At 43.7% G+C, this 21763-nt stretch overlaps 1 protein-coding gene across 6 annotated transcripts; it reads right to left on the reverse strand.

Moving 5' to 3' along the window:
• Positions 1 to 4309: 4309 nt before the first annotated feature.
• On the reverse strand, positions 4310 to 20400 carry LOC143476551 (4-galactosyl-N-acetylglucosaminide 3-alpha-L-fucosyltransferase 9-like). Of its 6 annotated transcripts, XM_076974785.1 has the most exons (3): positions 6742 to 6810; positions 6614 to 6666; positions 4310 to 6250 (listed from the first exon to the last, which is right to left on the reverse strand). In XM_076974785.1, exon 3 carries the CDS (start codon positions 6240 to 6242, stop codon positions 5082 to 5084), a length of 1161 nt encoding a protein of 386 aa, XP_076830900.1. In that variant the 5' UTR covers positions 6243 to 6250; positions 6614 to 6666; positions 6742 to 6810; the 3' UTR covers positions 4310 to 5081. The 6 variants fall into 6 exon arrangements, with proteins under 6 accessions (XP_076830900.1, XP_076830902.1, XP_076830898.1 ...); XM_076974787.1 differs by lacking the exons at positions 6614 to 6666; positions 6742 to 6810 and adding an exon at positions 20329 to 20400; XM_076974783.1 differs by lacking the exons at positions 6614 to 6666; positions 6742 to 6810 and adding an exon at positions 8423 to 8560.
• Positions 20401 to 21763: the final 1363 nt, after the last annotated feature.

Raw genomic sequence — 21763 nt, forward strand, 5'->3', positions numbered from 1 at the left:
TATCATTTTTGCTATAATTTTAACAGAATATTTTGAAAGCAAAATTGCACCAACAGTAGATCATGTCTTTGAATCCACTATGAGGATGAGATGAGAGAGTTTCAGAAGGAGATTATGTACATTTCCACTCAAGGTGTTATGATGCCAGTACATTTGAATGCTGATTTCAGTTATCTTTATTCACATATTCACATCATTAAGTCTGATAGATCTGTATTTACAAGCAGTAGAACATTCAAACTAACCCTGCTCGTGTGCCAGCAGAATAACATTTCATAGTACACTCAAGAACCATTATTTCAGTATAAACACTACATTTTACCAGTTTAGAAATTGATGTAAACTCAATAGTTTATCCAACCACAGGCTTCTGTTTCATCTCCCAGCAGCTGACTGGTAAACGGGATCTGCTTGCTCCCAGCAGCTGACTGGTAAGCTGGATCTGCTTGGCTTTAGTGCTTCTCTCTGTAATTGAATCTTAATTCCTCACACATAGAGGCCAGTCAGATGAACACAAAGACGTCGGATCCCCATCACCCTGAACACTGTTCACCCTGAACACTGGTCACCATGAACACCATCCATCGCTCACACTGCACTTCAGTGATTGTAAAGGTGATGGTTTGTGAACACTGGTCACCCTGAACATTGTTCACCCTGAACACTGGTCACCCTGAACACTGGTCACCCTGAACATTGTTCACCCTGAACACTGGTCACCCTGAACACTGGTCACCATGAACATTGGTTACCCTCCATCCATCGCTCACACTGCAATGACTGCAGCTCTATGCCAAACTCCTTGGCCTGCTGATTTAGAGTCCACCAGAGCTACCACAGATGGACCAAACCCTTGCACATCATGGTGATGGTGATGGTGACAGTGATGGTGAAGGTGACGGCAAAGGTGATTGTGATGGTGATTGTGATGGTGAAGGTGAAGGTGATGGTGAAGGTGATGGTGACGGTGATTGTGAAGGTGATTGTGATTGTGAAGGTGATGGTGATGGTGAAGGTGATGTGCTGGTGCTGGTGATGGTGAAGGTGATTGTGTAATTGTGAAGGTGATTCTGATGGTGTAGGTGATTGTGATTGTGAAGGTGATTGTGATTGTGATTGTGAAGGTGATTGTGAAGGCGATGGCAATGGTGATGGTGATGGTGAAGGTGAAGGCAGTGGATAGATGCTACACACCTTGTAGCCTCACATCTTATGTTGGGGGAGGACTGAGTGCGGTTATGACATCATGGTCTGTGCCCCCGTTGTCCAGGCAGAGGTACAGCTGACTGATATTGTTTGATGATGATGATATTGTATGATGATGTTGATGGTGTATGATGATGATGATATTGTCTGATGATGATATTGTATGATGACGTTGAATGATGATGTTGACGGTGTATGATGATGTTGATATTCTATGCCAAATTGTATTTGTATTGGTCCAGGATTGTATATTAATGATATCCTTACTGCTAATATACATAGGACTGTATTAATATACACAAGACACAATACATGTGTCCTGGGAATATGAGATATTCGCACTAGGTGTTTCCACCACACATAAGGCAGGTGGGCCCTGCAGAGACAACACAAGCAGCATTACACAGACATTTGGGGGGGGGGGGGGGGGGGGTTGGTGTTGGTGAGTGTTATTTGTTGAGCGGGGGTGGGCACCGCGCACCACGAAAATGTAGCAGTGTGTCACCCCGTTTGTGCAGGTGAGAGCGGACCGGCTGGGGAGCCGCATGAAACCTGGCAAAGAGCCGCATGCGGCTAGCAAGCCGCGGGTTGGCCACTCCTGTACTAGATAAAATGCAGGTCTAAACTTGTGGCTTATTGTCTAAACTGTTTTTGTTTTCTGTTTTCTCAGCACTGCTTCTTCAGAAGATGCCTTAACGTCCTGACCTCTGAGGTGCTCAGTTTAAGATACCCAGTTCAGCCCCAGTGTACTGCCCCCACCCCTCCCCCCAGATCTGCCCTGACCACTCCCCCTATAACATTGGTCCTCAGAGAAGCTCTTTATAAGCAACAAAGGGAAAATATTAGTATGGTTGAGGTGTGTTGTGCGGTGTGTGCGTGTGCGTGTGTGTGTGTGTGTGTGTGTGTGTGTGTGTGTGTATGTATGTGTGTGAAGAGACCAGAGGGGTGATATGGAGGAACAGGTTGGGTGCGGTTGGATTGGCCAACTGTTACCAGTTATAATAAGTTCCAGAAAAACAACATAGAACACCACTGTAGGTCAGAGGAAGAACACAGATTGACTAACTGTGCTGATCCATGATAAAAGAGTCTCCATCCTAGACTAACAGTGTTGATCCATGATAAAATAATATTCGTCCTAGCCTAACTGTGTTGATCCATGATAAAACAGTATTCATCCTAGACAAACTGTGTTGATCCATGATAAAATAGTATTCATCCTAGACTAACTGTGTTGATCCATGATAAAAGTGTATTAATGCTAGACTAGCAGTGTTGTTCTATGATTAAGTGACGTGATGATTTATGTTGTTAATGTAAGGGTTGGCTGTAGCACCATACCTCCACTGGCCACCAGAGGGTGCCGACAGGCTAATCAAGTCAAACGAGCTACACCTGCTTGACAAGCCTTTTTCCCCTGGTTAGCTACCACGTTACAGTTAATGACAACATGAATTTTGTTCTTACAGTTCCTTCTTTAATCAAACAGAATAACCCTAGAGGACAAAATCCTAGTAGGTGAAGTCTTGGGGGAGAATTCCTGACCTGCCCACCTTACACTCAGATGAATTGCCTCCCGGAGGTATTGAAAGTTAAGTCTTTATTTAGATGAAACATTCCAGGGCACATGTGATTAAAGGTCTTAGTAGAGAAAAAATAAGGTGTTTCCACTGTTTTCATTGTCATTAAAAGGGAGACCAGATTTTATCCGGACTAGCCGGTCTGGGTGTCCCGTCCACACCGTTGCTACAGCACCGTGTGTCCCAACATGCCTTTATGGTCCTCCTGTGGCACAGCAGGACCAGTGCTGTTACGTGGAAACATTGTCTGAGCAACCGCTCACTGATGGATGAGGGCACAGTGGGCAGGTAAGGGCAGAATGGGGCATCTTGGGCAGATAAGGGTGGAGTGGGGCATCTTGGGAAGCACCCCGCCACCACAGACATACCCCCTCACCACAGACATACACCCCCTCACCACCACAGACCAGCACTCTGCCACCACAGTCGTGCATCCCCCACCACAGACCTACACCCCACCACCACAGACCTGCACCCCACCACCACAGACCTACACCCCACCACCACAGACCTGCACACCAACACCACAGACCTGCACACCAACACCACAGACCTGCACACCAACACCACCACAGACCTGCACCCCCCACCACCACAGACCTGCACCCCCCACCACCACAGACCTGCATCCCACACCACAGACCTGCACCCAACCACCACAGACCTGCACCCCACCACCACATTCCTGTACCCCACCACTACAGACCTACACCCCCACCACAGACCTACACCCAGTCACCACAGACCTGCACACCCCACCACCACAGACCTGCATCCCCCACCAGACCTACACCACAGACCTACACCCCACACCACAGACCTGCACCCAACCACCACAGACCTAGACCCCCCCACCACAGACCTGCACCCCACCACCACATACCTGTACCCCACCACTATAGACCTACACCCCCACCACAGACCTGCACAGTGGGCAGTGTGTCTGCATGCATTGGAATGCAGAAGAAAGCAGAACACAGGTTAAACATGGTGAAAGTGTGTGTGTGTGTGTGTGTGTGTGTGTGTGTGTGTGTGTGTGTGTGTGTGTGTGTGTGAGTGTGTGTGTGTGTGTGTGTGTGTGTGTGTGTGTGTGTGTGTTTGTGTGTGTGTGTGTGTGTGTGTGTGTGTGTGTGTGAGTGTGTGTTTGTGTAATCACACCAGATTGTTGACCATGTTCAAGTTTCATGGAAACCCCCCCCCCCCCCCCCCCCCACCCGGTTTGAGAACCAGACTGACTGGTTTATTACTGGGAGATGCAATAGGTTTCAGAACCTCCATGCTAACCGAGAAAGATTGACATCAGCAACAGCAGATTTTGCCTGCGTGACCTGTGGGCATCACTGGGCCCTGTGAGGGTGTGTCATGAGTCCACAGAGAGTGGGGAATAGAGTGCAGTGGCAGGATCACAGAGACCTTGTTAAACAATCCAGTGAGTTAGGAATTATCATGAATCAATAATGAATATATACAGAGATCACAGTGGCAAGTGAAAAGCACTGAGAAAGTTTGAGGACACAAACCCCCACGAGCTAACCGATTTTATTATTAAATTAAAATAGTTGTGAGCATGTTTTACTTGTAATAACTAAGTGTCAATAAAGTGGGGCTTTCAGACTGCCCTAAAAGAAAATAAATAAGTAAACAAATGAATCAATGAAAGAGGGCAGTAAACTCATAAATATTTTTTTTTACAATCATCAAAAATGCCGACTCATTTTCAAGTATATTTTAACTTCATAACCGTACTGACATCCCTGAGAAATCTAACCCACATAAAACCCTTTTAAACTGCCAAAAATAAACATTTCAACTGTCCTTAAATAACAAGTATAAAAGCATAGCAACAGATATCAAAGCATAGCAGCAGCTATTAAGCACACATTCTTTCTCCTCATTGCATCCTGAACCCCAGCGGAGCAAAGACAGCTTGTGTAATCCAGCAATCACAGCTGATTTTCACTCTACATTCATGTCCCCAAACAGAGTAATTCAAATAAGAACAGAAACAGCATTTCTCAGAAAATGCTCTAGTGGTACATTTAAACATGACAGGTTATTGAAAACTCGTACACTCATACAATCAAAACTCATACACTCATAGACTCAAATGATCCCAGAAAGTCCTGAGTCTCTGTACAATTGTGCACATACTGCAGGAGTAAACAATAATCTATCTACAGTCTCCAGTCTTTATTCTTTACTGTGTTGTATTCCAGGATACTGTATGTATTATTTTCCTTTAAGGGTTCGGGCAGATCAGTGTTTAACAGGTTCAATATGACCTTCAGTCTGATCCTAATTACCTTGTCCTCCAAACCACCATGTGTATATATCATGAGCAGCTTTATACTCCTTGTGTCGCCCGATGTATTCACACGCGTGACAGATGTACACCACAAACTCGTCAGTCTGTCTGATCAGATGAGGAGTCGCACTGACATGTTTTCTCCAATCAAAGTATCTTCTGTAGGCTTCTTCGTCTTTGTCCAGTTTGAGCAGATAATCGGCCAACACTGATGCGTTGGGGAAGTCATTTACGTGAATGAATGAGTCACCGGGAGCAAAATCCTCATAGTTTTGTCTCGGGGGTCCCAGCACAACAGGGACGGTGCCCACTGACAATGGACCATTTAACTTCTCCGTGATGTAGTCCTTGTGGATGGAGTTCTCAAAAGACAGGTAGAACTTGCAGCTGGCCATGGTGGGGTAGTAGTCTTCTTCCCTCAGGCGACTGCCAGCCATCTTCCCAAACACATCCACTTTGATGTACTTGCTAAACTCCTCGTAGAATTTCATCCTGGTCCCTGTTCCAGTGTGGGGGCTGGTGTTGGATACAAACCAGCAGACCAACTTATCCTTCTTGGGCATCACGAACTCCGGGTTTGGGGTTTTGCTGACTGTCAGTGGATACCGGACGGAGATGTCCGCGTCCCTCCTGTAACTCAGCGTCAGGTTGAAGAGGTTCTCGATGCCCGCTACCCTAGGAGTGTTAGTGGGGGACTCCACGTGGAACCAGATCCACTTCTGGAAGGGCGGACGCGGAGATGGTGGAAGGTTGGACTTGTCCCAGCTAATGGCTTTGTGGAAGATAAGGACCGCATCTGACTGCTCATACAGATTTCTGTCATCTGTTAGTTGACAGCCATCGATGTCGTATACTTTTTTGCAGTCACTAAAGTCAAACCTGTAGTTCTCGGGCCAGATCCACAAGAGCAGGATGGGCTTTTCCGGCTGGGGTGGTGGTGTGGTTGTGGGCTTTTCCGGCTCGGGGCTGGTGTGCTGTGGTGCAACAGTACTGCTGTTCAGGCTCCTGTAAAAGGGCTGTGGGTAAGGACGAATGAAGTTTGAGGAGCAGCTCGGTGAGGCGTACTGGAAGAACACCAAGGACGTGACAACTCCTCCCAGCCAGCATATCACAATCATACCAAACTTCTGAATCCTGGGTGAGGTAGACATTTTTAATTCTAAAAAAAAACCCAAAAAACACCAAAATAAGCAAGTAGTTAGCATGGCAAGACACATATCTGGAAATTAAACAAAAACGCATGAAAAATGGAAAAAGAAATCATTATTTGAATTCTTTTTCAGATGCACACAGTTCAGTTCCTGAAGGTTATTCAAGTGAATTCATTTCCATGTGTAAACTAAGGCCATATACAGTATTCTTATTTCCTTAAGTTTGTACAGCTGTAATCCACCAAGTCAAATATGCTTGGTGATGTTTGTCACTTCAGGTCGAACATGTAATTTACGTGAAGGTACAACAGGCCACAACTCCTCTACGTGAAGGTAACACCTCCTCTACGTGAAGGTAGAACAGGCCACACCTCCTATACGTGAAGGTAACACCTCCTCTACGTGAAGGTAGAACAGGCCACACCTCCTCTACGTGAAGGTAACACCTCCTCTACGTGAAGGTAGAACAGGCCATACCTCCTATACGTGAAGGTAACACCTCCTCTACGTGAAGGTAGAACAGGCCACACCTCCTCTACGTGAAGGTAACACCTCCTCTACGTGAAGGTAGAACAGGCCACAACTCCTCTACATGAAGGTAACACCTCCTCTACGTGAAGGTAGAACAGGCCACACCTCCTATACGTGAAGGTAACACCTCCTCTACGTGAAGGTAGAACAGGCCACACCTCCTATACGTGAAGGTAACACCTCCTCTACGTGAAGGTAGAACAGGCCGCAACTCCTCTATGTGAAGGTAACACCTCCTCTACGTGAAGGTAGAACAGGCCACAACTCCTCTACATGAAGGTAACACCTCCTCTACGTGAAGGTAGAACAGGCCACACCTCCTCTACGTGAAGGTAACACCTCCTCTACGTGAAGGTAGAACAGGCCACACCTCCTCTACGTGAAGGTAACACCTCCTCTACGTGAAGGTACAACAGGCCACACCTCCTATACGTGAAGGTAACACCTCCTCTACGTGAAGGTAGAACAGGCCAAAACTCCTCTACGTGAAGGTAACACCTCCTCTACGTGAAGGTAGAACAGGCCACACCTCCTATACGTGAAGGTAACACCTCCTCTACGTGAAGGTAGAACAGGCCACACCTCCTCTACGTGAAGGTAACACCTCCTCTACGTGAAGGTAGAACAGGCCACACCTCCTCTACGTGAAGGTAACACCTCCTCTACGTGAAGGTAGAACAGGCCACACCTCCTATACTTGAAGGTAACACCTCCTCTACGTGAAGGTAGAACAGGCCACACCTCCTCTACGTGAAGGTAACACCTCCTTTCTGTGAAGGCCACCCCTTCATGCCACGTTTTTGTTTTTATCATGAAGGTGAGATGGGGTCAAACAGGAAGAAAACTACTGCAGTAGAAAGAGAAACTGCCATAACACATGCGCATAGAAGATGGACGAAGATAAAGGGCTTCAGCTTAAAATGCAAATGTCAACTATGAACTGTGTTCTCATCTACACCCAACCTGTTCAACATGTGTCTTATCTGAAATTCTGACCTAATGAAAAATCACATCGTATGGATGTTTCTGTTAGTTTGGACAGGTCCATATGAATATGAACCAGAATTACTGACATAAAACTAATTAGCTAATTATCAAAATAAAGAAATAAGAAAATACTAGAATATGTTATGCCAACACCGGTCTCTCATATCACTCACTTATGACAAATACATAAATGAACCCTCTATCACCTATAATACTGCAGTCATGTTCTTTTGATTGATCTGATCTGAGACAGAAGATACAAATTTAAGTTTCCCAAGAGCAAATGACAACGACATGTGTTGCCTCTAGTTACAGCTGTAGAAGAGTTTAGAAAATGAGACACTTCAGCAGGTCCTAGTTTCGAGTTCTGAGTACAAACAGGATCTTTGTTTATATAGATGACGAGCTGATTTCAGATTTCAGGTTGTGTTAGATCTGCCTCAAAATGTATTAATGATAAATGTATCAAGAATGCCTTTATAAATCTAATAACAGGCATTCAGAAAGGAGTATTGTATTTCAAAGTGAAACTGTACAATGTTTAGAAAAACCCAACATAAATATTCTGCCAGACATTATCAGATGTTTGGTTATTTTGTACTAAACTCACGGATCAGTTAGCACCTATTTAAATAGTTAAAAATGAAATGAAATAAACATACCTTAAAGGATTCCTTCATGAATGATCTCCGAGCACACAGTAACACAACTACAGCTCCACACTCCACCCCCTCAGCCAATATCCAGTTACACACACACACACACACACACACACCTGACTCCACCTCTCACCTATTGTATTGTTGACTGCTAACACCTTCCACTGACTAATCAGCCCTAAATTGTATCTAGTTTCTTCCTGAACAAGTTACTCCAGAATACAAACAAGGACAACAGAATAAAAAGGACTAAACGAAGTGAAGACGTAACTGGTTCTGACTAAGCAGTGCTATACTGCGTCATTACATCATCACGAAATGTCACATAGCAAAACAGGCACAAGGACGTCATCAGGACGGAGAAGTCTGAATGAACACTGTGGATGGAAATATGTTTTTTTATTTTGATAGACAATTGAAAACATACACGTGAAAGACATGAAAACCAACAGTAAGACAAATTATTCAGATTGTAGAAGGAAGTTTATTCTTTTTTTTTGTGTTTGCAGCCTTGTAACCGTCCATGTGTATTACTTGTACATAGATTTTTTTTTCACCAAAGGTGACCTGATGAGCTGAGGTGTGTTTTAAGAACATAATTTGTGAAGTGTTTCGAGGAAGCATATATTACCTTAAATTCATGATGTATTTTATGATTACCTTTAATTCATGATAATCTTTAATTCATAACATTTTCCTTTCATTCATAATGTTTACCTTTAATTCAATCTCTAATACTGCAGGACGTGTGTGCTACACCTGAAATTTGTGTCCAAGCCGTCTCTGAACACGTCCAAGAAAAAGTAAACCCACTGACCTGAGTGAGGACACAAAACAATAAGGTGGGTGTGTCTGACCCTGCCCACAGCCATCTGTCTCACGCTGCTACGCAAAATCTGATCTGAATTCCAGGATGCCTGTCCTTCATCCTTCCTGTTTCTCAATATTAGCTTTAAGTTCGTTGTATTTATAAGGCACATGAAAATTACCGTGTTGGCCAGGGGGCTGTATGCAAGGTGCAGACACAAACAGTTCTCCACTGCTGAATGAAGCACATATAGACATACGGTTATCTGCTTTAAAATTAGCCACCAGGAAACCACAAGGAAATGAGTGAGGTAAACCGGGAAGCTGAGTTCCTTGTGCTGCTTTCGTCATATTGAGGAACTGAAGTAAAAAATTGAGCTTATCAGCCATCTGAAATAGTTTGAATTCTATTCATGTCTTAACGTAGTTGGGTGTGGAGGACTGGTGAAGAATGCACCATTACCAGACTCAGGAAGAATGGCTCTCCTGACTGGGTCACAGCAGAACATGACTTGGAAATCATCTAATCCACACAGAACATCAGCAGAAGATCGGCTCAGAGGCCGGCTGTTATATCGCATGAAATTTAATTACAGACATCATTAGAGGAACAACCAAAGTATTTTTTGTCTCTAACTAAGATACGTGTCAGTTAAACTATGGTTAATAAAAAGGATAAATATGTAGTGGACTATTCACACTCCCTCTTCCTTTAACTAACCCTAACAACACCCTACTTAGATGACCTATTATTCCTTCCAAAACCCACACACTGTGTTACATGTCTTTGGGGTTTTTTTCTCCCCCTTCACATCATCTACACACTATACATCATCTACACACTCTCACACACTAAACATCATCTATACACTCTACACATCATCTACACACTCTCACACACTAAACATCATCTATACACTCTACACATCATCTACACACTAAACATCATCTACACCAGGGGTGTTCATTACGTCGATCGACCGGTCGATCGCGAAGGAAGTGTCGGTCGATCGCGAAGGAATGTGCGTAGATCGCGTCACATAAAATAGTAGTAGATGAATCGCACATCTGCACTGACGGTTGTATTTTGATTGACATTCACGGTAGCCAATCTGCAATCCACTCAACAAATTACGTTCGCCACCCCCCCCCCCCCGCTCAACAAATTACGTTCGCCGCCACCCCGGTAGATCTTTCTGACTTGGTCATCTTATAAGTAGCTCGCAAGCTGAAAACTGTGGGCACCCCTGATCTACACACTCTGTACACATCATCTACACTATACATCATCTACACACTCTGTACACATCATCTACACACTGTACATCATCTACACACTCTGTACACATCATCTACACACTGTACATCAGGGGTCACCAACGTGGTGCCCGCGGGCACCATGTCGCCCGCGAGGACGTTATGAGTCGCCCGCGGGCTTGTTTTAAAAACAGCTCACTATACTGCCATGCACCAAAGCGCTGCATCGTTTATGTTATTGCTGCTATTATCGATTGTCTGCGGTTGCTAGCGGTCTTTCCCGCTTAGCAATTGACACGCGCACATGAACCCTTCAGGTACCTCACCCAACAACAAGCACTCAGTCTGACCAGTTGAAACCTCTTCATGCATATTCTGTGGTAATGCTAATGAAGACCAGGATGTTGTAGTACTTGCTGGCGCTGGCAGTACAGGCCACATCAGATGACTAAAATTTCTCAAGTGTTTAGGAGAATGTTACGAAATGCAAACAATACAACGACAGCCAGGTAATGCAATTGATGCCGTGTCATATGGAAGCCTCACACCTCCCTTCTACACTGAAGCACTACACCTATGCAACCGGAAACCTTATACAAACTGTGTTAAATATCCCAAGACAAAGACTGATAGATGTATGTGTGCTCTGGCATCCTGTGTGACACGGCAAGTAATGACGTTTGTCAACTGTTAGCTGACAAGGCCTCCTTAGACATGAACAGATGATACACTGACCTTGATAAGTTATGGTAAATGGTAACTAGTAATACTCACCTTACATTTGGGCAATCCTTTGCAAAGACACACATCATGATTCAAGGTGCCCCTAGCTTGGTAATTTGTACATGTCCCACTTTCCAAGATCTGAATATGCTCCTCTAAAGAGACAGAACACAGTGAGTCCCCGCTTAACGACGGGTCTGGTTAACGACGGACCGGAGTTACGACCGACTTTTTTTTACTTCACGTGGTGCGTGGAGGAGCAGTGGCAGCACAGTGGATTGTAGTGGAGTGTTGTGGAGTTATCTCTCTAACCCCGTCGTTAACCGGAGACTCACTGTACTTTGGAAATTAATCATTCTACAAGACCGACAAACTGATTTTATCAAAATGTTTCTCTCCTCTTGCCCTACACCCTCAGAACAAAGGAATCATATCCCTTATTATTAATCCACAAGAGGGACCTAACTTGTTTTTGCCATGGTGAGCCTGCCACACAACCCAGGGGAGACGCGCGCGCACACACACACACACACACACACACACACACACACACACACACACACACACACACACACACCCCTACAGCCACTCCCTCGCTCTCAGTCACCTCAGAACTGACATCATCATCATAATCATTACCTGTGTTTTGTCATCCCTGCACTATTTAACCTGACAGGTCAAGACTGTCAGTGCTGCATATTACTGAAGCGAGAGAGTGAGGGAGAGAGAGAGGGGGGAGGGGGAGAAAGAGAGGGAGAGAGAGAAAGAGAGAGAGGGGGGGGGGGAGAGGGAGAGAGGGGGAGAGGGAGAGACAGAGAGGGAGAGGGAGAGAGGCAGAGGGAGAGACACTTCTGTCCATGCTGTCGGAGTGCCTGATTTGTCTTCTTCGTCTTCCCCTCCCAGCATGTCTACGTTGTGCTTGAGTGTTTGCTCAGCAGGGACAATAAAGATGCACCACTACCACTTTCGCCCCCTGCTGTTTATGTCCCCTCATTACAGTTTTATTATTAACCCATTACTCATGAGCCAGGAGTTCATTGCCCTTTTATCTGTAATGCACAATGTAATATGTGTTAAATAAAAAGTAATTAAGAGAAAAATGCATAATGTGAGTAATGCTAACAAAGGTAAAAATTATTGTACCTTTTTATAAAATTGTAATTGTCATGAGACTACATTCAACTACATTCCACAAAGTGTACAATGCCTTAAAGATCATTGTGTCACGGTGAGGGGGCCGGGTCGCCACCAGAGGGCGCGCATCCCGGCCAGCAGCCGATCCCAGCACACACCCCCGCACACGCAACCACTCCCACAGTCGCAATCACCATCATACTGAGCACCTGTTTCTTGTTTACTTTGCTCTTCTTAAGCCCGCAGGTCGTCTGGTCCAGTGCTGCACATTGCCGCTACATGAGTGTCTCTGGTTTCTGCGTGTCAGTCACTGCGTTCCCTACCTGCGTGCGCGCTACGAGCCTTACTTTGCAACACTTGCAGTGTCTGCGTTACAAGCCTTACTAGTGTGCGCTACGAGCTTTACCTTGCATCACTTATAGTGTGTGCGCTAAGAGCTTTACTGGTGTGCGCTACGAGCTTTACCTTGCATCACTTGCAGTGTGCGCTAAGAGCTTTACTGGTTTGGTTGCCATGGACAATAAACATCCTACTGTTCAACCCCCGTCTCCGGCTGCCTCTGTCCCGACGCCTCTGGCATCACACATTGTAAATCATTTTTAATGGCAAATGACCATTTTGAGGTGAGGTTTTTCCACTTAAGGATGTTTAAATATTATTTTTAAATATATAAAAAATGATATTCTAAGTAGTCTGTTACAGTTTTGCAGGCCTGTGTTTTGAAACTATACAAATAGAGAGAGGGAGAGAAAATGGAAATAATAAAAAGGATAAAATAGAAAAAGTAAAATGTTTGTCCAGGCCACCTTTCACCTTTCCTACCCTTTCACTCATACGCTTTTCTTGGTCAAACCAAGAAAGCCAGATATTCTGGTAATAAAAGAGGATTCTCTAAAATATGGGGACACATCCTCAAAGTGAAGGAGACATAGTAAAATATGGGGACACATCCTCAAAGTGAAGGAGACATAGTAAAATATGGGGACACATCCTCAAAGTGTAGGAGACATAGTAAAATATGGGGACACATCCTCAAAGTGAAGGAGACATAGTAAAATATGGGGACACATCCTCAAAGTGAAGGAGACATAGTAAAATATGGGGACACATCCTCAAAGTGAAGGAGACATAGTAAAATATGGGGGCACATCCTCAAAGTGAAGGAGACATAGTAAAATATGGGGACACATCCTCAAAGTGAAGGAGACATAGTAAAATATGGGGGCACATCCTCAAAGTGAAGGAGACATAGTAAAATATGGGGACACGTCCTCAAAGTGAAGGTGGAATGAGGTGGTGACGCAAGTGCAAGATGCAAGTACAGGACACCAGTGCAAGACGCAAGTGCAAGACGCAAGAACAGGATTGAATCCATTTAATTAACAACACGAAGAAGAGATGAGGGTGGTGATTAAACTAAACAGGTTTAATCACCACTAAACAGAGTATCAGACATCGACGGACGCAGCTGCCACACAACACAAGCACCAGGGAACTAGGACACAAAGGCAATAAACCAACTCAAACAGGAATGTACAAAAACGGCCACACACCAAAGACATGAGAACAGGGAACAGGAACTTAGGACTGACCAGGACCATACACACAATAACCAATTACCTCGGAGACCAAACACAGGGTATAAATACACAGACCAAACCAGGAACTACAAACGGGTGAAATCAATGACACGAGGCGGGGACAGAAACAAGGGGTGTGAACAGACAAAAAAAAGGAAACACAAGGGGCTGAACACTAAATTATAGGGACACAGCCTCAGGGTTGCCAATTTTTGACGTTCGCTTGGAGTGAGATTTTAACCTGGAGCCGGTGGCGAGTGTATTTTGTTGAGGGGTGGTGGCGAACGAAAGTTGTTGAGCGGGGGGGGGGGGGGGTAAAATGGACACAGATTCAGTGTTATATCGCCGGTGGATGGCGCCAGAGCTAGCGAACTAGTAACGTATTGAATCATATATGTGGATCTGAGGTAAATAAACTGGATATTTTTTTTCGGCGTGAGATATCGGAAGTGTGGCGTGAGAGCGTGTGAAAACGGTCAAATGCGTGTGTCTCACGCTCAATGCGTGAGAGTTGGCAACCCTGCAGCCTGAGAGTGAAGGAGACAACTGCATGTGGAGTTCTGTGACTGGGACTGTTAGTGGGCTGTAGAGATATCAATTCAATCAGCAATGTATACACCCACTTTTCAATAAAAAGTAATGGATGTAAATTGTTGTAACCTTGTATAGAGGGCTCGCTAGTTGTAGCTAATTAAGACTACAGCTCATTAACTCAAAATGATGCATGAGCTTGAGATAAAGAATCCAGCCAAATTCAGAAATAGTGGCAACAGCAGGAATATTTGATAATATTTTATAGGGGGAGTTTTGGAAGTCTGAGAAATAGTTCTTACCCCTTTAAAAGGCATTACCTATTGGACTGTACATTAGAGAAGCCATAATCATGATTCTATAATAACACTAGTCAGAGATCTTTGGCAATGTGGATGTCACGTTGTGGGGGGGCCCCCTGCCGGTCGCCCCCGTTTACAGCGGCAGATGTCCTGTTTTTGGTCACGTGATGTTCGTCCCTCAGGTGGGCGGGACCCGTGATCCGTCTCACCTGAGGGTCGTTTGTTCGTCTATATATGTCTTGTCTTTGTACCAGTTGACTGCTGGTTATTATTTCCTTCATTTGGAACAATGCACGGGTTTTTGGTTTGCACACTTTCTATTAATCCTCTTTCCCTGAGACTTGGCGTGATCGCTTCCTTTTTAGTTGCTCACACCTGCCCGTCACAGATGATCATTTTGTTCTTGGGCAAATCTGAATTTACATTCAAGATTACCTACAGATTTTTACCGTGTTGTTGTTCCACCCATATAAATATGTATGTACAACTCCAGCCCACCTCAACAAAGAATTTGCATACAATTTGAATTTAATAAAAATAAATGTTATAGGAGGACATATATACATGTCCCCATATATGTTTTAGGACAGGGGTGCCCACAAATTTTCAGGTTGCGAGCTACTTATAAGATGACCAAGTCAGAAAGATCTACCTCGTAAATTGTTGGGGGGTGGGGGGGGGGGGGGGGGTGGCGAACGTAAATTGTTACCGGGGCGGTGTATATATACAACCGTCAGTGCAGATGGACGATAGCCTATCATTCATCCACTACTTTTTAATGTCATGCGATCTACCTACATTCCTTCGCGATCGACCGATAATGGGCACCCCTGTTATAGGAGGACATATAGACATATCCCCACATATGTTATAGGAGGACATATAGACATATCTCCACATGTTATAGGAGGGCATATAGACATGTCCCCACATATGTAGGTCATCTTTGGGGGAACAGAAGACGCTGTCCAGGTCAACAAGCACCTTAAACGTGGGCAGAACAGCACCAAGGGATTAGCACAGGTGTGGCCAACCTGCGGCTCTTTGCCTGATTTCATGCGGCTCCCCAACCGGTCCGCACTCTCACCTGCACTAACGGTCTGTGTCGTGGCCCGGTTACTTCATCAGCTCTGAGGGCGACACACTGCTACATCTTCGTGGTTTGTTTACAAGCCTAGCGAGCCGCTAACACTTTTAAAACCATCGTAGTGGAAAACACGCATTTGACTGTTTTCACACGCTCACACGAGTTACTAATTCGCCAACTACTGGCGATCGATCGACCGCGCTATAATACTTATTTTTTGTCCATTACACCCCCCCGTCAACAATTTACACTCCCCCCCTTGTCAACAATTTACATGTCCCTGTATGATATGGCTCTTTGCCGTAACACAGTAAAAATAAGCGGCTCTTGGTCTCTGACGGGTTGGCCACCCCTGGATTAGCAGAATCCTCTGACAGCGTTGAATTACAGAGAGTGCACAGAGTGCACATGAAAACAAACGATCAGCTTAAATTATCAGCTCAAATGATCAGCTCAAACAATCAGCTCAAACAATCAGGCTCAAATTCCTGTGTTTAGTTGTCTAGAAGCTCCACCTGATGAGTGATGTGTCCACATCTGGCCATTGAACCCACGTCACGCTCTGTCCAGAGAGATGACCATGAACTGCTGCTAAATGCTAGGGTAGCCAGACGTGTCATGTCACCATGACAACAGCGTGGGAGCTGGGAGATGTTTTATTTCCAAAGAAAATAAGAAAAATAATGTATCATGTACCCATCCTCACACTCACTCTCTTTCTCTATAGGACTGAATCTTTACTTGAGCACAGAGATTCGTTTAAACCATAATCTGGTACAGATTGATTCACTTCTGTCTGTGTATTACTATAAAACTATAAAACTCTTAAGTAATGATTAATAGATGTTAGTAATGCATTACTAAAACATTACTAAACCAATTTAAGAACAAAGACAACAAGTGCTATCTGCTGAGTTCATGCTCATTTAAGTACGCAACAAACAGGTGAGTCTTCGGTCTACGTTTGAAGATAGCAAGAGACACTGCAGTCTGAGCAGCTATTGGAAGATCCTTCCACCATCTTGGAGACAGGACACAGAGAATAGTCTTGAATTTTGTCTTCCGTGAGACTTTAAGCATGGAGGCTCATAAATCATAAAGCATACATAAAGCATAATGCATTACTTCATGTTAGTCAACACCACTTACTCTGCACTTGATAGAAATACAGCATTAACTAATGCAACTCTTACATGTTTAATTAATGTTAGTTAATTATTGTTAATGTGTTACTTCATGTGTTGTTCACAGTGGCGGATGCTGGTCTTTCAAGGAGGGGAAGCTCAATTTCGGCTTGAGTGATAGAAATCAGTCTCCAAACACAAGCAGCTACAACAAAAACCACCAAAAATAGAAGCTCGATTTGTCGCTAGTCGTTTTTAACGAAGAAAATGCCGCTAAGAGGATTAGGAAAAACTCCGGTTCAACTCAGAACAGAATGAAAAAAAAATTTAATTAAATGCTCCCGCGGAGGTTTACTCCAAAAAATCGCTGATTCGCTCATTTCGCTGTCAATCAAAAAGGGATTCAGCCTCAGACAGATCATCCAATCATCATGCAGAAGCTGAGCGTCCGGGCCAGCCACTGGTTGTTCATGTTAACTAATGCATTAGTTAACGTTAGTAAGTAAAGGGTTAATGTAAAGTGTTATCGGAAATTTTAATATGAATTATGCTACTGAAAGTGTTCAACACTTCCTTGATTTTGCATGGAATTCTAAAACATTAGCGCTTTCTCCAAATGATCACATAAACCAGGGGTGTCCACATTGCAGCCTGTATTCAAATTTTCACTGGTCCGCAGCCTCTGTTGGCCACAGCATTTTAATTCAGAATAAGAAGTAACTGAAACTACAATGCTGATCAACTTCACCATGATAAACTGCATTCAAATTTGTATTTTGTATATTTATTTTCAAAAACAGAAACAATATAAAAGATAATTTCTGGATTTATGTACATATATAAAAATATATAATAATATGTAAATAATAAATAAAGTCCTCATTTATTCATCTAAAGGTCAAAAGCTTCTTGTTATTCAGCGCAGCACAGAATGGAAAGTAATTCAATAAATAGGGCTGCAAAGTTGATTTAAGGGACCGTGATATTTTTTTCACTACCATAATGGAGATATATTCTATGAAATAAATCTTCATGAGAACACAGTCTAGCACATCAGACAAAAACGTCTGTCACAAGTCAGGAGTGCTAAAGTTTGTACTAACCATTAACCCATTTCAACCCATCGGTCACAATTGTGACCAAAAAAAAATTCATTAATTATAAGCCTCTAAAAATGTTACTGGGTACTTTTCCAATACTATATAAGGATATATTGAAATATTACAGTGTTTCAATTAAATGTGGGCAGTATCACATTTTTTGAGTAAATTGTCACATGACCAGAGCAGTTTACTTCCTGGTTGCACCTTGAGAAGAGGATGGCTGCCTCAAAGCTCCAAAATAAAAGGATAGTAAAGTATGTTAAAATAAACATAGAAAAAAATATTTTTGTACACATGCTCTCTAAGTTGTTTAGTTATGATATATGCATTTACAATTAGTCAAATGTCTTTGGTGTGTTTGCAGAATGAGTAAACATATAAGCAGTCACAATTGTGACCGGTGGGATAGAAAGTTGTATCTACATGCACACATACTAAATATACAAAATTCTTCAGGATGACTTTAAGTGAAGTCCTTGACATGTAGATGATGGCCCAGACAAACATGCAACATTGCAATCATACCTCAAAATGAGAAAGATGCTTTTATAAGTGATGGTTCAGATATGGACTACCAGGGAGAGATGGGCCATTTGCCAGCTAGAATTTAAAATGCTGAACTGTTGGAGACAGATGATGACCGGAATAAAATTTACTGTGAACTCCCCCTCCCCTCACCCCCACCCCAACCAGCCCCCCACTGCAATATATCACCTTTGAAAATTAGAGTACAGGGCTTTTAGAAAACGTTCCAGGCAACCACAAGAGCCAACCTCTTCTTCAACACTGTCTACTGTTAAACGGCCAAGATCTTCTAGCCACCCAATAGATAAGATCAAAGAGCCTCCAACATCCTCATGTCACAAGACTGGCCAGTCTGAGAGACCTCCAAGATATCCTAGATGTCAGAACAGGTCTAAAGACACCCCAAGGTCCTCTGAATTCCAGAATGGAGTCTGAGGAACCTTCAAGGTCATCTAGTAACCAGAGGGGTCAGCCCGAAGGGGTATGGGCACAGCCTGAGGTGGTAAAAAATAGTCAAAGTCAAATTTATTTATATAGCGCTTTTCACAACACACGTTGTCACAAAGCAGCTTTACAATCGTATGGGTTCAGATCCCTAATGAGCAAGCCAAAGGAATACATATAGTATACAGTCCCAATGCTGCTGAATGTGTCAAACAGAGCTGTCCTGATCCAATGGATCTAATGAGAGATCAATGTTGAAATGTCCAAACTCTACTCTACCCAGACCAAGGCCAGGCCACTGAATATGAATATGGAAGAGCTCCTTACATTCTATGGGATCTTACTGGAAACCGGATACAGCACAGTTCCAAGAAGGTGTATGCACTGGTCATTTGATTATGATGTACACAATGAATGCATTTCAAATGCAATGCGGAAGAAACGATTTGATGAGATCATGGCCTCTCTACATTTTGTTGACAACACCAAGATCACAGTGGACTCATTTTTCGAAGTCAGACCCATCTTCACTGAGCTCAACACATCATACAAAGTCATGCCATATCCAAAATGGCTGGTTGTGTATGAAAGCATGATACGATATTATGGCCATCATAGATGCAAGCAGTTTATCAGAGGCAAACCAATCCGTTTTTGTTATAAAATCTGGAGCCTTGCCTCACACAAACGGTACATGCATCATATGAAGCCATATGGGGGACGCTTCACGCTCCTCCCACAGACCAGATTAGGTCAGGGGCCTCAAGATTCAACATCACAATCAAGTCCAAGAAGTGGTGGTGGCCCACTTTTGCATGGTCTCTCAACAGTGCACTTGTGAATAGTCATTACTTTTATAGAGATGTTATGGGAGGGACCATTGATCTGCTCACCTTCACACGAGTAGTGGCACAAACCTTTCATTGAGAATACGCATATCATCCCACCGGTCACAATTGTGACCGGTAATAAAACACACTTTTTCATCTACTTTTCTCTTTTTTTTGGAGGAAATAATTCTTGATTATTTCAAAGGGTTGCTAATAACACATGATTTGCATATTTGCATGTCTGGGAAAAATTTGGGCATAAATGGGTTAACCGAATAACATTTATTAGAAGTCATCCTGATATTCCGTGTAGTGTAAGTGAAAGGAAAGAAACCATGGCAGAACTGGCTTCCTCCTCTATAACGTGATGAAAATATGACTCTAGTAAATGTACCTTTATTATACATATTCATGACCTTTTGACCAAGACAAGGGTCCAATATGAAAATCTGAATGTCTTACCTTTATACTTTTAGTCTTGGGTCTTCTAAATACATTAGGCTGATCAACCTGCACCTTGAATACCTCTTATGTTTGCTTGACTCATCCGTGTCTACGGTCCACGTAAAGACAGGGCTAACCTCAAGGGCGGGGCTAACCTCAGGGGTGGGACTAACCTCAGGGGCATGCGCATTACTGTGATTGGGTGTTGGCTATTGGTGACAGTGTTATAACAAAGCAACAAAGAGTAGATAGTTCACTGAAGAAGAATTCCCACAAATTGAGCATGGCAAATATGACAATTTTCAAAAACAGTATGTTTACATACTGTCACGCTACAGCCCCAGAACACTCCCTTCAGGCGTGCGTTAACGTAGTCCGTGTCTTTATATGTACTTCGGTGGGCGTGGCTAGGTGTGTGTGTGTGAGCGTGTACTGCCTTATTGACAATAAAAATTGCTTATTTGAATGCACCTCGTCTTCATATCCTCTAACACCTCGCAACATTTCATTTAGTTACTTGGCTTTTTTGGTAATATCTTCACACACTTTTGACCTTTTGACACATGGGTCTTCCCATGGGTCAACTTAGCATAGTAAGGAAACATAAATTTAGGTTAACATGAGCGGCCCAAAGGACAACGCCACACAACATCCCGAAAAGCTCGCTTTCCTCCACGCTGCTTTCTCATCTTGAGTAGCTGTGCACTGAAGATCTGTGAGGGGAATGGAGGTTGTGAGTTATAAGGTCAAAAGCGAAACTTGCATGGGCGGGGGGGAGCAGTGCAGTGTTTTTGGCAACTGCACCCACAGCTTGGTTCCCTCTAGAGACAGAATCAGCGGCGTACGTGCAGGCAACACATTTACACACAGCAATAGCAGACGGCAACTGGAGAGCATGTAGGAGATCGAACACGAGATGGTGTGCATAGGGGTCCCTGATCTAGTGAAGAAATCACTGTTTCCAATTGGCCCCAAAATCATGAACTACACTGAAAGCACCTGCTATCAGTGTAAATCAGTGAGATTTACCTTCTGACAGTTTGCATGCTTGTGTTAAGGCATACAGCTCAGGCATACAGCTCAGCTTTCCTGAGAGGTGATGTGGTAGGGACCTGAGTGAACTCAATAGGATGGGGCAAATAATGCACTACCTACTCTATTCTGCCCAGTGTTGGGTAACTACAGCCCAACCTACTCTATTCTGCCCAGTGTTGGGTAACTACAGCCCAACCTACTCTATTCTGCCCAGTGTTGGGTAACTACAGCCCAACCTACTCTATTCTGCCCAGTGTTGGGATCCCTGGATGCTGACCCATCTACAAAGAAAATGCAGAAAAAGGTTGGGTAGCTGACACTGCATCTGGATCTGTATACAGGCAAACTGGACATAGTGCCACCGCCATGAGAAAATATCTACAGGACTGAACCTGCACTTCTTCTCCTCACAAATCAT

The sequence above is a fragment of the Brachyhypopomus gauderio genome, chromosome 15, assembly GCF_052324685.1.
Source record: "Brachyhypopomus gauderio isolate BG-103 chromosome 15, BGAUD_0.2, whole genome shotgun sequence".
Lineage (NCBI taxonomy): Eukaryota > Metazoa > Chordata > Actinopteri > Gymnotiformes > Hypopomidae > Brachyhypopomus > Brachyhypopomus gauderio.

Bases quoted from the DNA above. Each gene is read 5' to 3' on its own strand.
- LOC143476551 (XM_076974787.1), bottom strand. From the start codon at position 6,242: ATGTCTACCTCACCCAGGATTCAGAAGTTTGGTATGATTGTGATATGC.